Source organism: Elgaria multicarinata, chromosome 3, assembly GCF_023053635.1.
Source record: "Elgaria multicarinata webbii isolate HBS135686 ecotype San Diego chromosome 3, rElgMul1.1.pri, whole genome shotgun sequence".
Classification (NCBI taxonomy): domain Eukaryota; kingdom Metazoa; phylum Chordata; class Lepidosauria; order Squamata; family Anguidae; genus Elgaria; species Elgaria multicarinata.
In genome coordinates, this window is record NC_086173.1 from 45,625,321 (window position 1) to 45,643,635 (window position 18,315).

General features: G+C 45.9%; 1 protein-coding gene across 4 annotated transcripts in view; it reads left to right on the top strand.

Annotated features, from left to right (window-relative positions):
• BAHCC1 (BAH domain and coiled-coil containing 1) overlaps positions 1-18,315 on the top strand; it is a 101,280-nt gene that overhangs the window by 35,711 nt on the left and 47,254 nt on the right. For 3 of the 4 annotated variants that reach the window (XM_063120090.1, XM_063120093.1, XM_063120092.1), the window contains exon 2: positions 17,379-17,558. In XM_063120090.1, the coding sequence (XP_062976160.1) occupies positions 17,379-17,558 (180 nt within the window). The remainder of the gene's footprint in view (positions 1-17,378; positions 17,559-18,315) is intronic. The other variant, XM_063120091.1, reaches the window with a different exon arrangement.

Sequence of the window (18,315 nt, forward strand, 5' to 3'; positions counted from 1 at the left end):
GCTCCGTGTTCTGCCGTTGCTCCCCTGCCCCACCCCATCCATGCATTTGCAAAATGTTCTTTCTGCCTTTTCTCCCCACAGCTTGTCACCTCTCCCCCACTGTTTATTACCCATCCGTTTCCCCTAGAACAGAATTACTCATCCAGGGAACATGATGTTTGTGAGGGAGGAACCTGCTCTAGGGATCACCGGACTGGCGCGGAGTGGAGTCTGTTCTGGCTGTGTGATCGTGGGAGCCAATGGAAATGTGGGGAAAAGCCAGGACAGTGATAGGGCGGAGGCCATCACAGAGGTGCATTTTTTGCATTAGCGCCGAGTGCCAGCCTTTGCAATGCACTGAGGACAGATGGTAGAACTCATACCTATTGCTTAAAGAAATGGGAACTTGCTGAGGAAAGGAGGAAGTGGAAGAAGAGCTGAGATGCTTAGGTAATCTGAAGGAGGAAGGTCTTTGGTGTATCTGTGACTGTAGGGTGAGGTGGGGAAGGGGGAAAGGTTTGGTTTATTTCTGTGGTGGTAGTGCAGAACCGAGGGTCCAGGAGCCAAATCCAGCCCTTGGGGTGTCCTGTTCTGGCCTCACACTTTTCACTTCATCACTGACTATTGGGTGGTTTCCTAGCTTTTTGGGTGGTTTTTCTCCTATTCTAGAAGGTTGGAATACCTCTCCTAAGGCTTAGTTACTGGCAGAAAAAGTTTCAAGCTTAAATATACTGGTATTTGGGGGTGTTTTAGCCCCACCAACTACTGGCATGTGGTCCCTGAAAGCTTCTCCAAATGGAATTCAGGCTTCAGGATGAAAGAGGTTCCCCACCCTCGTTTTTAGGCCTGTGGAAGAGGTTGGCATGGTGCTAGGCTTGCTAAGTTTCCCCCCCAACAGACCTCTTGAGCCTTCAGCACCTGCATAATAGGCAGAAATCTAGGAGGTGTTTGTTTCCCCATTCCCATCAATGCAAGGAAAAGTTCCAGGTGCTGAATGTTTTATCTCTCATGTGACTATGAAAGGGACAGGAGCTCTGCCTGCCCACCTCTAGAAGTTGGTCTGTGCTTAGTGCAGGTAGCAGGGGGTGGGGTGGGGGTCATGCCTGGCAAAGGTGCAGAAAGCAAAGGAGCTGCAGGTCATGTAGACAAGGGATAGAGCTTGTAGGCTTCACACCCTGCTCCCTCCCTTTCCCAAAGGAACTCGTTGTTGGTCCCCTGATCCTGCTGACCACCTGTTCCCAGTTTTTCTTTCTTTCTTTCTTTCTTTCTTTTGCCCACCCTGGTTTTTGTTGAACCGTTTCCAAATGCAAGCTTTGGAAGAAGAATCTATTGGCTGGTGGGCATATTCAAATTGACTTACTCTTTATTCAGATTGCAGAATTTGAGGGTGGTTATTGCAGAATATTGAACTGAGCTCAACCTGCAGAGCTCAACAAGCACAGACCACCAAAGAGGAAAAGAGGAAAGCAATTGCGTAAAAACAGATCACAATGATGGTTAGGAGTACAAGCCCCCCTCCCCCCATCATGTCCTGATTTGCGAAAAGACTGGAGACCCCTGATGTCATGGAAGGAGCTGCTGGACCTGGCTCAGTCCGCCACACTTCTGAGCTTAAGGCTGCCTTCGCATGCCTTGATGTGGCCAGGAGGAATTTTGAAATGTACACATCACACTTCCACTCCAACTTGTGTACAGTCTGAAAAGACCCAGTGAGAGCTCATATCCGATTACAGTTAATTACCTGTAATTCAGGCCAGTTTGAGGCTATTTTTCTCCTGTGTTTGCCACTGCCAGCTATTAAGGCTGGGCGTTGATTATGGGCCTCATTCAGGCGCCCTCTCTGATGAGTTTCTCAGGCTGGGGAGATGGGGAAGTGGGTGTTCAGGGCGGAGGGAAGCCTCAAGCAGGAGATGAAAAGTGGATATAATTGGACGGGGCATGTTTGTATTGCATTCAGGTGCTGCCTTGTGCCACCCCGTGTGTACACACACCGAGATCCTAGTGGGAACTGTCTGAATGGCGAGGGCAGGATAGTGCCTGGGGAATCTTTATAGCTTGTTTGTTTTGGAAGGATGAAGGCTTTCCACGTGCCCTTGGACACAAGGGGGAGGCTGCATACTGTAGAGCTGGGCACAGCACAGGGGTAGCTGAGCATCTGTGCAGATGGCTTGGGCAGCCTGGCATTGAGCTACGCCAGGGGTACATAATATAAATTATTAGATGGGTTGCTAACAAGCCTTGTTCACCAACAGACCAGACCCACAGCTATGCCTCATTTCATACGGGTGGTTTTCTGGGGCAGTCGCTCCCAAACACCGTAGTGCGGAAAGCCGACCAGTCTAATTTGTTCTTCATTTGGGACCTGCCCATTAGTTCCAGCTGGTAGTTTGGAAGCGATGTGCCCATAGTTCTTTCTACTATGTTGTCACTAGCATTTGCTAGTCGGTTACCAATCTGAATGTGGCAGCTTTGGGGCTCCAGGCCCTCCACTTGGAAGTCATTGGTCTGCATATGTAGAAATTACAGATGAGACTTGAAATGTCCCGGCATTACCCGTTTGATCAGGTGGATAATGTAAGAGAGCGAACACATTGAGTCAAGATAGGTTTCTATAGAGGGGAGGTGCTTTGTTGTATGTAAATAGTGCCTTGGTCCCAGAAAGTTCAAGTAATTATGCTTAAATTATTATTATTCAATTTATATACCGCCTACATACAAAATACCCTAGGCGGCATACAAAGTTAAAAACAATTCCAACACAATAAAACAATCAATAAAACAATAAAAAAAATTAAAAACAATTTTAAAAAGTTAAAACAATATATAACAGTTAGCAATAAAATTCTAAAAAGGGAAGGCCTGCCAGAATGATTTATATGTCCTTTATCAAGTCCCTAAAATCACAAGTGGCTAAAAGTTGTGAGATTTTTAAAAGTGGATAATTAAATATTTTCTTTTTTAATTTGCATTTTAAGCCTTTGGGACACATGTGTCACTCATTTTTAGACAGTTCTCTGTGGGTGCTAGAACATTCCTTTGTGTGTTTTTAAATATAGATTAAATCAAAGCTTCAATTCTCAAATCCCACCAACACCTTACCTCAAAAAGAGACCTGCTTTATGGGTAAGGTGAACAACTAGCCAGAATTTTACTAGCCTAGCTTCCATGCAGAATGGAAGAGATATGCAGAATGGCTGGGGGCATTTTCCGCCTGCAGTCTTACATTTTTGTGTACCTGTGCATATTTTAGCCTGCTAGAGTATCTATGCAACTCCACATATGCTCAGAGGCACTGTCTCCTTCGGTCCATTACCAAAACAAACCATCTGGATGCCTTCACAAAAGAAAAGGAACATACTTTACATATGGTAGGAGGCACCCAACCCAAAGTGCCAGAATTTTTGTAATCCGAAGCCAGCAACAGCGCACATAGACTGGTGATACACTCAGTCTTGTGTGATGTGTGAAAGATGCTATTTGGGTTATGCAGTGTATTGGGTATCATGATAGCTTCTGGGTTTGCTTGGATTTGGGATCACTGCCACACCAGATACAACTATGCGCCGAAACCTAGGGCAGTTCTTGTAAACCACTTCCATTCTCAGAATGTTCCCAACTCAAAATAATTGGGCAACTCTTCGCCTAAGCCAGGTTTTGCCTTCCTCACGCCCACTGGCACAGCCCACTCTAGCCAGTCCCTGACTCATGTTGTGGTATGTCTTAGGGGCGAAAGAGTTTGCTTTGAGAGAGGCGAACAGCTTCTGCTTGGGCTGGGCATCAAGACGGGACCAGAAGTCACTGAGTTGCCTTGCCTCTGCTACTGATTCATTAAGGTTCCCTTGGGCCAGGTTTTCCATTGTTCTGCACCTTCATTTCCTTTGCTTCTTCAAAGAAATGGAGAGGAAATACTTTCTATGTGCAAAAGGCTGAAAAACTCTCACGTGGTGGGTCACTTTCTGCTGCCAGTGGTTAAGTGACTGGTGGGGGTGGGTTACTTCCCCAGTCTCCCATTTTGTGTAAAAACAGATTTAACAAAATAGTCAATGAAAAAATGTTATGCCTTTCAGCCTCAAAATGCTGTGTGCATACACAGTTGTGGGCAGTGCTTTGAGGGCCCTTGAATGTACCTGAGCATGAATGTATGCCATGAATGTATGGGATGCACTTGGGTTTGCATGTATCTTTGTGTTTCTGGGTTTGTGCTTCTTATCTATGGCTATGGTATTATGTTTAGAATCTGAACATAGTCTCCATCTCCTTCTTGCCAGCATTGTATGTACATTTTGCACAGGTATAATTTACAGCTGTCTATGTTCCTGGTTTTGCATTTATGGGCACAGTTTTGGGGCGGGTATGTTCATTGTGAAAGTGCAGCAGGAAATACGCATGTATGCACCACTTCTTTGAGCCAGGAAATGTGCACTGAATAATCTGTGAAGGGTTTAATTTGAGCCAGGCTAGACCAGGGTCTAGCCCCACAAACTATTTTTCATGCCAGGGATCAGCACTAACATGTGAAATAATAGTGCATCTGAACATGTGTAGAGTGCTTCTAACCTCTAAATGCCACACACCTGGGATTAATGAGAAATGCTTCCATCACTCAAGAGGGTGCAATTTCCAGGCAGGTGTAAACCTCAATAAGTCTCATATCAGAAATGAAGAACTCAGTTTATTCAGGTATGGGAAAAAAGGTATGCATGAGCCCTCTTAACTTGATCTATAAGAGTGTCTATGAATGTTGTAGCTCTAGGCGTGGAGTCTCTCGCTCTTTGTCTCAAACTGCTGGGAATCCTGTTTTTAAGGTCAGAAAAGTTCTGGCTTAACCTCTAGGTGTGGGCAAGGATACTGATTGCCATTGCATTTGCAATTAATTGAGCCTGGAGCTGCGGGTTATTTTTGAGCCAGTTCTAGCTGCTGAACCTTTTCCCGACAAAGCTGGTCTGGGCCAGGCCTCTCCCACAGAACTTGGCTTCCTCCTCCAGCCGCTGAAATCTGACTGGGAGCTGCACAGATGTTTGTCTGAGCGTTTCCCACATAGTCCCCAGAGGCTGGGGCTGGGTGAGGCCTCCCCCACATGCTTGTTCAAGGGAAGTCAAGCTCAGCCTGTGTGACCTGGGCTCTGCTACAGCTTTCTAACCACCAGAATAGCTCGTTCCCTTTATGGTATTGGAGCCTGAGCCTGAAACAGAAGTGGGAAAGCCACAGGTGGCTGTGGGGTTCAGCTCTACTAGCTCCAGTTAGTCATAGCGTGGGTGAACGAGCATGGATGCACGTGCACACATTTCCACAGGATTCGTTGTGGCCTTCCTCAGTTCTGTTCCTTCCCCTCTTTCTCTTTGCCCTCATTTCCACTTCCTGCTATTCTGCCCAGGCATCTCGGCCCACACACACACGCCCCCTTGCATTTGCTGCACAACTATGTTTCCCCTATATCCGCTCGTTTCCAGTTTCCAGGTCAAGGCCCACCTGCTCTCCAAGCCTCATATACTTTTGCCACATCCCTTGGGACCAACCTGTAGATCCACTGCCTGTTACCTCTCAATGCAACTCAAGTCGCTTTTGAAATGCAGCTGGATAATACTTAATAATAGTCCTTAGGATTTATGTTAGCCCTTTTGAATATGGATGGAGCTCAGGCATCTACTCTGTTACCTACTAGTACTTTTCACGTATAAACAAATAAAACAAAACCTTTCCTTTCTCTTGGTGTTTGATTAGGTTAGAGGCATATGAGTTGCGTGGCGTGTGTGTGTACGTGCTCTATGCTGTGAAGCGATGCTTTATATCTTTGTGGATGAACTGCCATTTCAATGGTCTGAAATCAGCAATTGCATTTATAACCAATTTTGCTCCCTGTATACCCAGGAGGCAGAATTACTCATTCTTTCATTTCTTCTTCTGCCAGAAATTGTTGTTTTGTAACTGAAAAGCTTGGTCTAAGGAAGGATGCGTGTTACCTATTTTGTATTTCCACTCAGCAGTGCCTTTGTCAAAGTGTAAGAGAGCGGTGGGCAACTTGTGGCCCTTTAGATGTTGTTGGACAGGAATTCCCATCAGCCTTTGCCCAGTATAGCCAATGGTGAGGGATGACTGAGGAACACAGGAACCCGCTTTATACCGAGTCAGTCCATCTAGCCCAATATTGTAGACACTGACTAGAAGCAGCTCTCCAGGGTCTCAGGCAGGAATTTTTCCAACCCTAACTAGAGACACTGGGGATTGAACCCGGGACCTTCTGCATGCAAAGCAGGTGCTCTTTCACACTGGCCCTACATTTCCCATCTGGCCCGGGCCTATTACCAGCTTTGCCTGGCCATGGCCATGGGCCTTCCCTCAGTGGAGCAATGGGGGAGATGTGCCTTGAACCAAGGAGTGCCACAGAAAGCAGAAGTGGGCTGGCTGAGTCACAGAAGGGTTGTTGGACAGAGAAGTGAGACTGACAGGTTTGGAGCACTAGTTAGTACCTTGCCGATACCCACGGCAACAGGGCGGGAATGAACGGTTGCTGTTTACTGCAAGAATGGCAATCGAGGCAGCTGCCTGTGTAAGCCGGGCCAGCTCTGTGAAGAATGTGTGTTTGAACGGATGCTTCTGGGACTGATATAGTTGCCTCGGTAACGTGGAGCGAATGGGGCCAACCTGGGCTTAGTCTCCTGTTCACTAATGATCTTGCCACAGTGGTGGTGTCCCTTCCCTTTTTGGCAGAAGCCTCATTAAGGCTGCCAAACTGGAGTTACAAAATAAGGAACGCTCTGGAGCAACGGTGTCTGAAATGACGGACATCTGTGGGGCGGGGTTGTGGGGAGATGGTTGTGGTAATGGAGAGTATTTCCTCTAAAATACATGGCATCTGCCAACCACAGGATTCAACAGCTCGTGGCCTATTAGAGAACTTTATCTGAACCTTGATGCAAATTAGCTGCTGCCCTTTCACACACAGTGCAGAAGCTGAGCTGGTTGGTGGATCTTGAAGCCAAGGCATCCTCATATCTCTTTCTCACACCAAAGTCATGGCAGCCTCCCCCTCTCATCTGCTCAGTGATTTTCGCTCACGTTCCTCACACAATGGGAGGCAAGGTAGCAGAAGGGCCACAGCTGGACTGAGAAGTATCAAGTCACGGTGTAGGAGCCATGTGGCTTTGGGACAGAAGAATGGGGCATTCTAGACTCCTGCCCTGAAAAGAGGAGAAGCTAGGATCTGCTCTGGAAGATGGAGTCTAGTGACATCTGGCAGGTTTCAACTGGGAGGCAACAATGGGAAGAAATCCAGGACTGAAAACAAGAGTTGCCTTTGGGGTCAAAGTTGAAGGGTATTAGCATAGCAGTGAATGATGAGAACCCAGGGCCATGGATGCAGCAAAGGGTGAGGAGCATCAGCAAAGCCAGGGATAAGGGACACCAGCCTTGGTTTGACATCTTGCTGGTACCCAGTCTGAGGCTGATTGCTTTGGATTCCATATAATTCACTGGTGGCTCTACTGATTCACAAGGGCAGCTCCTTAGGTGTGTAGTTAGCATAATGTATCCATTACAAACCAGCTGAAAAGGGTGGGCATGAGCCCCCATTGAGCCCTGCAGTCAGGGCTTTTCAGAACACTATCTCTAGCTCAGAGGAAGCTCCTTCGCTTGGTCTAGCTACAGAAGAGGGCTGGTTGCCTGCTCTGAAACATCTTCTGCTTAGGGAGAGGGAGTGTTGCTCCCTCTCTTTAATGGGATTGGCAGGTCTCTTGCTGCCAAGCAGTGCCTACCCAGCAGGCACCTAATTCCCCTGGATTCCATGTAGCCATTGGGTTGGCCCTTGGTGGCGTTCTCTTGGCTGCACACCTTTCCATTCAATAGAAATGTCACACATCTCCAGGATCAAAAGAGCTTGCAGCCATTTGTGGTTGGCAACGGCCTGCCTGCCCTGGTGGTGAAGCCACCAACACACGTCTGTGAACTTAATTCCACCTGGGAATAGGATGGGGACACTTTTTCTAGCCCTAAGGGGAAAAAAAGACCACATTAAATTTTTGCTCCTTGCAAGTAGAAATAAGTCGTATGCATGCCAGAATCAGGCAGCTCTGTTGAAATGCTTTCTAAGCCTTTCAAACAAAAGTTGAACTTCCTCTCCCACAGCTGAGTTGAGTGCCACATCCACTGTTATTTGGCCACTTCTTGGGTGTGTGCCCTATCCACATTATTCATTGTGAGAGTATTTCAGCACTGTTTTGCCATGGAGAGTGGCACTACAGTCCAGAGTATCCCCAGTAAGAAAGAGGGGCAGGGAGATGGAGACTTGTCTTTGTGCGTTTGAAAGTTGGCTTTGAGCAAAGTGTTGATGACTGCCAGGATAATTTCCAGGACCTATTTTCAGCATCAGAACTCAGCTCTAGAACACATGAAGTCAAGAAAAGTGTGCTCAGTGAATGGGCTAGGAACCCCAGATAACGGTTGCATTCTGGAGCTAAGCATCGGTCAACTTGATCAGCAGTCTGGATGGGAGATCACTGGAAGCCTCATGTAACAGCAGGGAACATATGATACAGAAGTATATGTAATGTGTGCATCTAATAAGTAACTAAAGACATCAAAAATAGTGCCACTGAATTTGCACAAAAGTGTTTTTTCCTCATCACTTAACAAAACACAACCAAAAGCATGTATCGAGGTTATTGCAGCAAAGTCTTTTTTAACAAATCTTTTGTCATAAAAGAAAGCACAGGGATCCAGACTGGGACACTAGTGGTAGAGTTGGGGGCCTTTCTTTTTCCACCCCCACCCCCTGCACAGTCCTAGTCAAAATCGTGGGGGGCCCAATTGCAATTTACATTGCTATATATATGTGTGTGTGTGTGTGTGTGTGTGTGTGCGCAAAATGGTCTGTTGGGGTGGGGTGCTGTTTTTATTCTGTAATTTTTGGGTTTTTAATCTTTTTTAAAAAACTACTTTTTTTTAAAGTAATGGTTTTTTATTGGTTGATAGCCACCTTGAGTGCCATTTTCCTGGTGGAAAGGCTGGGTATAAATCAAATAAATAAATATTACACATTTAAACAAATCAATAACTTTGAGGAAATATAAATTGCAGACATGCTTCCCTGCATCCAGATCAGCAGGGGGCAAGGGTTTAAACCCCTCTACCACACCAGGGTCCTGATCCAGAGCAGGTTTCTTGCACTTATTTTGGAATAAAAAAACAGAAGGAGTTGCACTTCTTTCTAAAAGAACTCTTTTGCCCTTGTGACAGCTGCTCCAGGCTGCATACAGAGGGTGGGGGGAGAACAATAGTCCCCTTTCCCCTCTCTTGCCTCCTTATTCTGACATCATGAATGAATTTATGGTAATTCTTGCCCAGTGGTAAAAGGGGGAAAGGTTTTGGTTTTTCTTTCTTAAGGTGGAAATTCCCATTTTCTGCCACTCATTGAAGGGCTGGGAAAACAGCACAGCCCAGTTTTTCCACAGACAGTGTTGGATGGCATTCCTCCCAGTCCTAATGGTTTGCTTGCTAAGACATTTGGATCCCGTCTGCTTCTATAAGGATTTTATTAGGATTCAGATTATTAGTTTTCCTGGCTTCCAATGGTCAGAGAGGAGTGAAAAAAACAAACCCTGTGGAGGGGAACTCAGAGCACGCTGGTCTGCTGAAACCACAAGAGAGCTTGAAGCAATGGAAAAACATGGGAAATGGTTGCTCTCTCAGCCTTTCTTTTGTCGTTAAGTGAATGTTTCTCTCCTAGACATTTCTTTTTCTGCCTTCCCACTCCACATCTTGTAATGAACCCATTACGTCAAGCAAACTGAATTTCAAGAATTTAGTGGGATTGGGCCTGGAATTCTATTCGATAGTGGCAAACTTTACAGTCAAACATTTCTGCATGTGGAACTTCCTAATTTGTTAGTTGACTGATGCAGCACTTAAAGTATTGAATTCCAGAGCAGTTGTGGGGTGGGTGGGGGGTGTAGGAAAAATGGGGCAAATCTACTCCCGCCTCAAGCTCAGCAGACCCACCAATTAAGATTTCCCCCCTCTGAAAACTTTTTACTGTGAGCTTGGGAGAGGATTTTGTTGACCCCTCTCAGTCCCAATCACTCAGGCATACATGCATATATACATAAATACATACATATTATTAGGATTGTTAACTGAGCAGAAAAACTCCCCACTTGGCTTGTTTTTGTGTCCTTAACAGCATCTTGATCTGCAGGAATCAACTGGTGAAGGCAAGGCTCTTGTGGAAATGGGCATTCTCACTTGCTAATTAATGCCTGCAGATCAAGAAGTTAAAAGCACAGGAGCAGGGGCCAGCAAAGCAGTTCAAAACCCTATGTACCAGTAGTGGTGCCAGGTCCCATGAACCCCAGTAACTTTTTAAAAGTTGCCTAGAAAGGAGAATTTTTATCGGCTTTTCCCCCACTACAGTCACTGTGATAAGAACAACAAACGTTTGAACTGCTGATCATTTCAGTTAGTAAAGCAGGGAAACAGCATCAAAACCACAGGTGAGCAGAAGAGGAGGTGGAGTCTCAAAACACTTATAAATATAAAAAGCCTAACATGTTTTCGATTCTACCTTATTCAGGGGTAAAGAATATACCATGAACCGCCCAGAGAGCTTCGGCTATTGGGCGGTATAAAAATGTAATAAATAAATAAATAAATAAATAAATAAATAAATAAATAAATAAAATCTCGCCACAGTCTTACCTTAGGACAGCCTCCCTCAACTTGTTCAGCTGGGGGAATGCTGGGAGATGTAGTCCAACACATCTGGAAAGCACCGAGTGCAGGGGGGAGGCTGCCTTAGGGCATCGTGTTTCGGAAGTTGTGTCTGTCTGTCTTTCAGTTATTTATTTATTTACGTTGGCTTCGGTTGATTGGGAGGAGGGAGTTGCTCAGGGCTGGATTTCCAGGTCATGGGAGCCAGGGGCTCCAAGGAGAGTGTGAGAGGGTTGGCTGGGGATGCTGTTTGGGGAGGGGGTGGGAAGCTGGCGAGGGGCTGATCAGCTGCAGAGTCAGGGGAGCAGAGGCTGCCAGCAGTTTGTGACTCACAGGCTGGGAAATGTTGGCAAGCGTGAGAGAGCAGAGGCAGGGGGCTCTGTTCTCAGGGAGATGCGAGCCAAGAGCTGCACCATGGCTTCTCAAACAGGCCTCGTCTGGAAATGGCAACTGTCCCTGTGCCTGGCCCAACTGTTCCTCTCCCCTATTTATCAGGTTTCCTTGGAGCTCGGCCTGAAAGGGCAACTGTTTTGCCCCAACATGGCATCAGGATTTGCAGGGAGGGGGGGCTGATGCAAGCAGGAGGTTTATTTTCAGTATTGCAACCTGGGCCATCTGAGGTCTGGCAGTGCAACCCGTATACTACGCAGCTGGAGGCAGGGAGCAGCAGAGGGAAAAGTAGCAGCTGCAGCTGTCTGAAACTGCACTGGCCAGTTAAATGGGGAGCTGCGAGACATGGAGTGCTGTGTGGTCTGAAACACTGGTGGGGTCAAGTGGGTGGAGCCGCTGGGACTACATGACTAGCAGCTCCCTGATTTGAAGTCACATCTGCAAATAGGGCAGCTTTTTGAAGAAGACAACTGCACAGCTTATACTCCAGAGGTAGTGTTGATCTTTGGCTATTTATTTTACCACTAGATGCCTGATAGGACACCAAGGAAAGAGGGCCTGGGCTAGGTATGGGAGCCTCATGCAAGCAAGCAATTTGTAGCTCCCTGCCCTGTAGTTTTGCCCAAAGTCCATATAAAGTAGATATGTACCGTATATACTCATGTGCCTATTGCCATTAGGCCCTCTCCATTCTATGAGCTCCAAGATCGAGAGAAGAAAATCTGCTGCTGCTGAATTAACTTAAGGGCTGTTCTAAGGGTGTTCATTCTGGAATAGCCATGCTTTGTTCATGATCAATTACATCAGTGTAATTATAGAAACATAGAATAGTAGAGTTGGAGGGTGCCTATAAGGCCATCGAGTCCAACCCCCTGCTCAGTGCAGGAATCCATTTTAAAGCATACCCAACAGATGACTGTCCAGTTGCATCTTGAGTGCCTCTAGTGTGGGAGAGCCCACAACCTCCCTGGGTAATTAGTTCCATTTTCATACTGCTCTAACAGTCAGGAATGTTTTTCCTGATGTCCAGCTGGAATCTGGCTTCCTGTAACTTGAGCCCATTATTCCATATCCCGCACTCTGGGATGATTGAGAAGAGATCCTGGTTCTCCACTGTGTGACAACCTTTCAAGTACTTGAAGAGTGCTATCAAAAGACCCTCAGTCTTCTCTTCTGAAGGATATACATGCCCAGTTCTCTCAGTCTCTCCTCATAGGGCTTTGTTTCCAGACCCCTGATCATCAAATCATTGCCCTGTGTTTTCACTGTAGTTCTTACTTGCCTCTTCAGAATGCAACCCCCTCCTGCCCTCCCAACTTTTTTTGGGGGAAAGAACACACTAGGAGTGTAACCTCCACAGGAGTAGACTGCCTTAGCAATAGTTTCCCATCTTTTGAAAGAAGTGTGTTTTTGATGTTTCAGGCAGGTGAACCTGTTGCCATGCATGTCTGCACAATATTGCTTGAATGAAAAAGAAAAAGCATGTTAGTGCAAACTTTTTTTTAAAAAAAAATTAAATCACCCCATGCTACTTTTCTGTGCAATGCCATTTTAACCCTTTGTTAATCTGGAGTTGGAGGACAATATTTCAATTAGTGCTAAATCACGTTGTACAGTGCAATCCTATACTTGTCTATTTGGAAGTATGGCCCATTGAGTTCAATGGGGTTTACTCCCAAAGAACCAACAACCCAAACACTATGAAAGTGATCACACACTAGTGCCTAAAAATAATAATAATAAAACCACTTTAGTACAAATAGATTTTTTTAAAAAAACTGATAGAAAATTGTCCCTTCTCCACCTACACTGCTATGTCATGCTCAAGTGTGTGGATGAAACATAACAGGATGTATGGACACTCAAAAAATTCTATACCTCCCTTTCCAAAGTGTGGAAAGTCAATTGCAGTTCCGCATGCAGCTTAACTACAAAACTACAGAAACTGTGCAGCCCTCTAGAATGCCAAAATTCTAGGATCACTTCCTTATCAGCTGGGTTGATATCTCCTACATTCTAGGGGACATTACTGAGAGCCCTCAGATCTCCACAGGGCATCTGGGACATATACACAGAGATGTAAAGGGGAGGAAGTAAAGAAGTGACAGGCATTAAAATAAAAATAAGTGAATAGTACCTCGGTCAACTCCATTAATGTGTTGTCATCACACTGCTCAACATATCAGTAATCAGACACAAGGTAGGAAAGCAAAATTTTAATTTGGCTAGTAACACAAATAAAACTTGGTTTGACACTGGATTGAGTGACTGGAAGATTGTATCCTTTGAAACATGCAAAGATAGGGTGAGGGTCTTTTCACCAGCACAGTCACTCATACATAGATTCTGAGCAGCTTCAGATGTTCCAACAAGGTGTGTGTGTGTGTGTGAGAGAGAGAGAGAGAGAGAGAGAGAGAGAGACAGACAGACAGACAGACACACAGACAGAGAGGTGGAGTGGGGAGAGCTAGCTGACAGCATTTGAAGCTAATCCTGAATAGTGGGGAGAGAATACCCACAACTGCTACTGGAGTAGCAGAGTAGGCTGCTGATATTGTGCCACAAAGGCCCATGGGATAAGTGCTGGGAGCAGGTGGGAGGGCTAAGGGGGAAACAAGCCCCGATAAGCCCCAGAGCACCACACAGTAGCTTCTTTTCATAGTGGCTTATTGTGACATGCAAACCAGTCCAGTGTCTTCCCTGGGTGATACGTGTCTGCTGACCATAAGAGGATTTCTCCACATACCAACCACATCACGCAAAAGGGCCTTCTGCAGCTATCCACATAACACCACATGGGAGATGGGGTTTCACAAAGACTGTACAGATTTTAGGTGTGTGTGTTTGTTTGGTATGCACAAAAACAGCCACTCCTTATCCTTTTTTAAAAAAAATCCCATCATATTTTATAATTGTCATTTAAATCATTTCTATCATTATTTCTGCCAAATTCATGAGAGCAAGCTGGAGGAAGTTATGGGGACTGACTTGCCCAGAAAGTTAATGGCTGAGCTAGGATTTGAAACTGGGATTTGCAGGTGCAAATCTATATAATTCTAGCCACATTGCCTCTCTTTTCTTCATGCAGGCTGTTTGCAAGTAAGCCAAGTCCCTTGGGGTATTTTGTAAAACTTTGTGCCGTTAGATAAAATGGGATTCAGAAGGCAGGTGCAGGCAATGGGTCTGGAAGGGTCTAAAATGAGATTGTGATGTTTCACAGGGCAAGATAAATTTGTGGGGGGAGGTCCTATTTTACAGGCATGGCTAGGCACCTGCCCAGGACCCACACCTCAGCAGGGGCCCGCTGACGAAGTCCCCTGGATTTGATCTCCCTCTTTACCATGGCAGCCTACTTGTTCACCTGCCTCTTGCTTTGGCCCAGACAATAGTGTTGGTAAGAAGGAGCGGGAGATGGCACTGCCTGCTTTCTTCCTGGCTCAATGCCTGCCTAGCAAGCAAGTGGTAGCAATGAAGTGAAAGGGCTGAAGGAGTTATGTCAGCTACTGACAACTGCATTCAGAAGGTAGACTCACCGAGGGACAGGGGCCATTGAGGATGTCTTGCGTAAGGGCCCTCCAAAATCTGGAGCCAGTACTGTTTATAGGGCATGATAAATGGGGGAGTCAACTTGGTACAGAAGCAAAAGCCAATGAGGCTGCTTTATAAATCAATGTAATATTGGAATTATTGGGCTGGATAAATTGGAATTAATAGAGGTGAGGAATTCTGGCAAGAAATGAGCCAGTTATCCTGGGAAGGAGAGAGTTTTGTTTCCCTCTGAGCATTGTAAAGGCCTAAAACTAGGTGCCCTTTAGAGGAAAGGAGCCTGGGTTCCTGGTTAGCAGTCTTAAGACTGGTCTGACATTAAACAACTCCACAAGAATCTCCTTAGTCCTCACTACTCTGTCTGGTCTATAGGAGAGCCTGAGGCTCTGAGTTGACAGAGCCCATGTCTCGATACTTTCTCCACACCCTTACATCTGACTTAGCTCCTTCACAATGTCCAGGAAGGGACTTCCCTTGCTAGTGCCCAAATTCCCACCCCGACCCCAGCTGTGGGGAGTGGCCTTGGCCTTGCCCTTGTAACCACATCCCCACACTCATCGCTGAGGCATCCCAATGGGATTAGCCAGAGAGCGTGGGCTGGCTTAAAGTGAGGAGCACTTCCTGCTTCTTGGCTGGATGCCTCGCCAGGCACTCGCCCACGTCAAATACCTAGGGGTAATGACTAAAATGTCCAGGCCCATAGATAGCATGCAGCACTTCTTGCAGGCCCAGCCAGATTCCTCACACAGCCATCTTTTTGTTCCCCCATGGTAAGATCGCATATTTTTAATAACCATGTGACAGACAGACATTCAGCAGGTGAAGCTTTTCTCAGTATGGTGTTGAATACCTGTTTGTATTGTTGCTGTTTGTTGTGTTTTCTGGCATGGAAGTCCTGCCAGAAAAGGGGTAACAGGATACTCATTCATAGTGGGGCATTTTAGTAGATGGAGGCCTTGCTAGGCCCTAGCCTCATATGGTGATCTGGAAGTGGGGGGAAATTCAAAGTGGGGGACCAGGTGTACTTGCAACAAGGAATGTCCTGCCTCGAGCAGGGGCTAGCACAGTAGCCACCTCTTTAACAGGCATACATCTTCCAAAGCTGCTATAGCCACTTGCCATCATGCAAGCTAGATACATTACTGATCAATAGATGCAGGAGACCCATATGGCAACCCTACATTAGGAGTATTTCCTAGAGACGCTATTGTACAGTAACCTGGAGTCAGTTCTAACAATAAATTGAAGGCTCACATAAGCAGTCTACATGTATGAGTAATGCAATATGGGAGTGCATTAAATTGCATTCTCCCTTCCGTGGACTGTGTCCTCTTCACTGAAGGAACAAGCCAATCTCACACAAGTTCACTCTTCCTATGTTATACGGCCCATATGATAGACCACTTTCATGAGCAGTGATGGTGCTTACATTTATCTCTGCTGTCTTTTCAGAAGCAACTCTCAGATGTTAGTGTGACAAAACACAGGATCTGAATTAAGGTTTGCTGCTTTGGGGAAGTGGGTTCAGGATGTGTAGGTGACTGCAACAGGGAGACCCATGGCAGGTAGGGGGAGCTTGCCAAGAAATTTGGAGCCCCAATTGTTTGTGAGCTAAGCAAGAAACTTTATTACCAGAAATTCACTGATTCAAAATATTGAAAGAGGGGATCCTCCCTCTCCCCATTTGTCTAATGCATGTATTTATGTAGTGTAGTGTTTCTATATTATGGCTTCACAGTTTCTGTGTTTAGATTTACGCTGTATTTGTACTTTCCGAATATCCCTTTGCTTTGGTTCAATTCTGTTAATTTCCACTGGACATGGAAGCAGAGTAGCTCAATAAGCCGCGTGTGGGTTGTTCTTGTTTGTTCACCCTCCAGGGCTTGTACATTGGTGTTGAGCTGATGCATGAGTGCTGACAAGGTCACAGACATATATACCAAAGGCTTCTGTATGTGTGCCAGCTACCACCCAGGTTCCAAGGCCCAGTGACACATATACCCACAATCATTTGTTTCCTCATCAGCTTGTAGACGTATATCGGTATAGTAGTAGCAAAGGGTAATCTCAGCCCCTGCCTGTATGTATGTACCACACTCAGAAGACATTTCCAGGTGTGATTCCCAAAGGTCTTCCATGGATGTTCGCATTAATGCCAGCTCCTTCCCCGATGTAGACAGCAGGCAGATAATAAGTGCCCATCAGTGCTGCCAGATCGAGTAGGAAACTGTTTATGCATCCAGACACTGAGTGTGAAGGCACGTAGGTGGGCCCATACATCTGCTAAAAGTGTTTTCTTCTCTCTGCAAGCCTGGTGTCTGGGACAAACATTCCAATGAATTAGGATTTTAATACATTGAGTTTAGATAGGATTTTAAACAATATATATATGGTGCTATTATATAAATTTTGCTTCCCGATTAATTGTTATGTTGGGCCTGTTCAGACAACACGCTAAGCCATGGTTAGGCTGCTAACCCTTTTGCAGCAAAAGCTAGGGAGCATGTTTAAACTGTGGTTATGTAGCCACCATGCTTAATCATGGTTCACATGGCATGCTAAACCTTAATGATTAGCTCAAAATGCTTAACCACTGTGGCTTAACATGTCATCTGAACAGGGTCGTATTTTATGTGCAAAGGAATGCATTGGGCAGGATAACAAATCTAAATGAATAAATTAAATGTTCACCATTGTGGGGAAGTTGCTGAGTTTCCCACTGTCCATCTGTCTGATGCTCTTTTCTCTTTTTGTGCACCCAGCAGGAAGCGGGTTGATGGGAAACTCACCTGCCTCATCGTTTATGGGCAGTTTTCTGAGCAGCAGCTTGGGCTCAGCAGCACCGCCGCACCCCACAGGCCCTGCATCATCCCCATCAGAACCGGCCTTCCGTGGCCCCCACTCCGGCACCTCCCAGATTTGGTTCTCACACTCCCATGAAGGTAAAGAGGACTGGTAGAGGCGCTTGTCCTGGCTCAGTGGGCTGTGTGTGTGTATGTGTGCAAATGCTGAATGCACAGAGTATTCTGTGGAAAAGAGGGGGCAGTGCTCCAGATGTCCTGTGAACCTATGAAGCCTATTTGTGTTCACCTCCCTTCCATAAAACGAGTCCAAATAATAAACCAAAGAAGCTGAAACTCTGTGCTTCGACTACTTGCATTCTGATAACAGAATACGTTGTGAGAATTCATACCTCTAAATGTGCTGTGTGTGTTCAGAGCTGGCTTTAGGGGTGGGTGAGCTGGGCGGTCACCTGGGGTGCTGAGCTGAGGGGGGTGCCAACACGAGGGGCATCAAAAGCACTCCTCACTCAGGGTACAGTTCATCTTAGGACTGGCCCTGTGTGTGTCTGTGTAATTTTCAAAAACGTCTTATAATGGCAGGAGATGATGTATGCCAAGGGTGGGCAACTTGCATCTCTGGATGTTTAGGCCTACAGTTTCCATTAGTCTTAACCATTGGCTATGCTGGCTAAAGCTGATTGGAGTTGTAGGCCAAAACATCTAAGAGACACCAGTTTTCCACCTGTGATGTATAAGTACAAGTCAGCAGGGATTTATGATTGGGGAGAACATAACTACAGGCCTTTATGGAAGAGATGGGTAGACATGCAAGGAATAAAAGCTCCAGTTCTTGTGACACTGGAGCCTCTTGCAGATATTGCCTGACCATCTTCATACTCATTGTCACAACCATGAG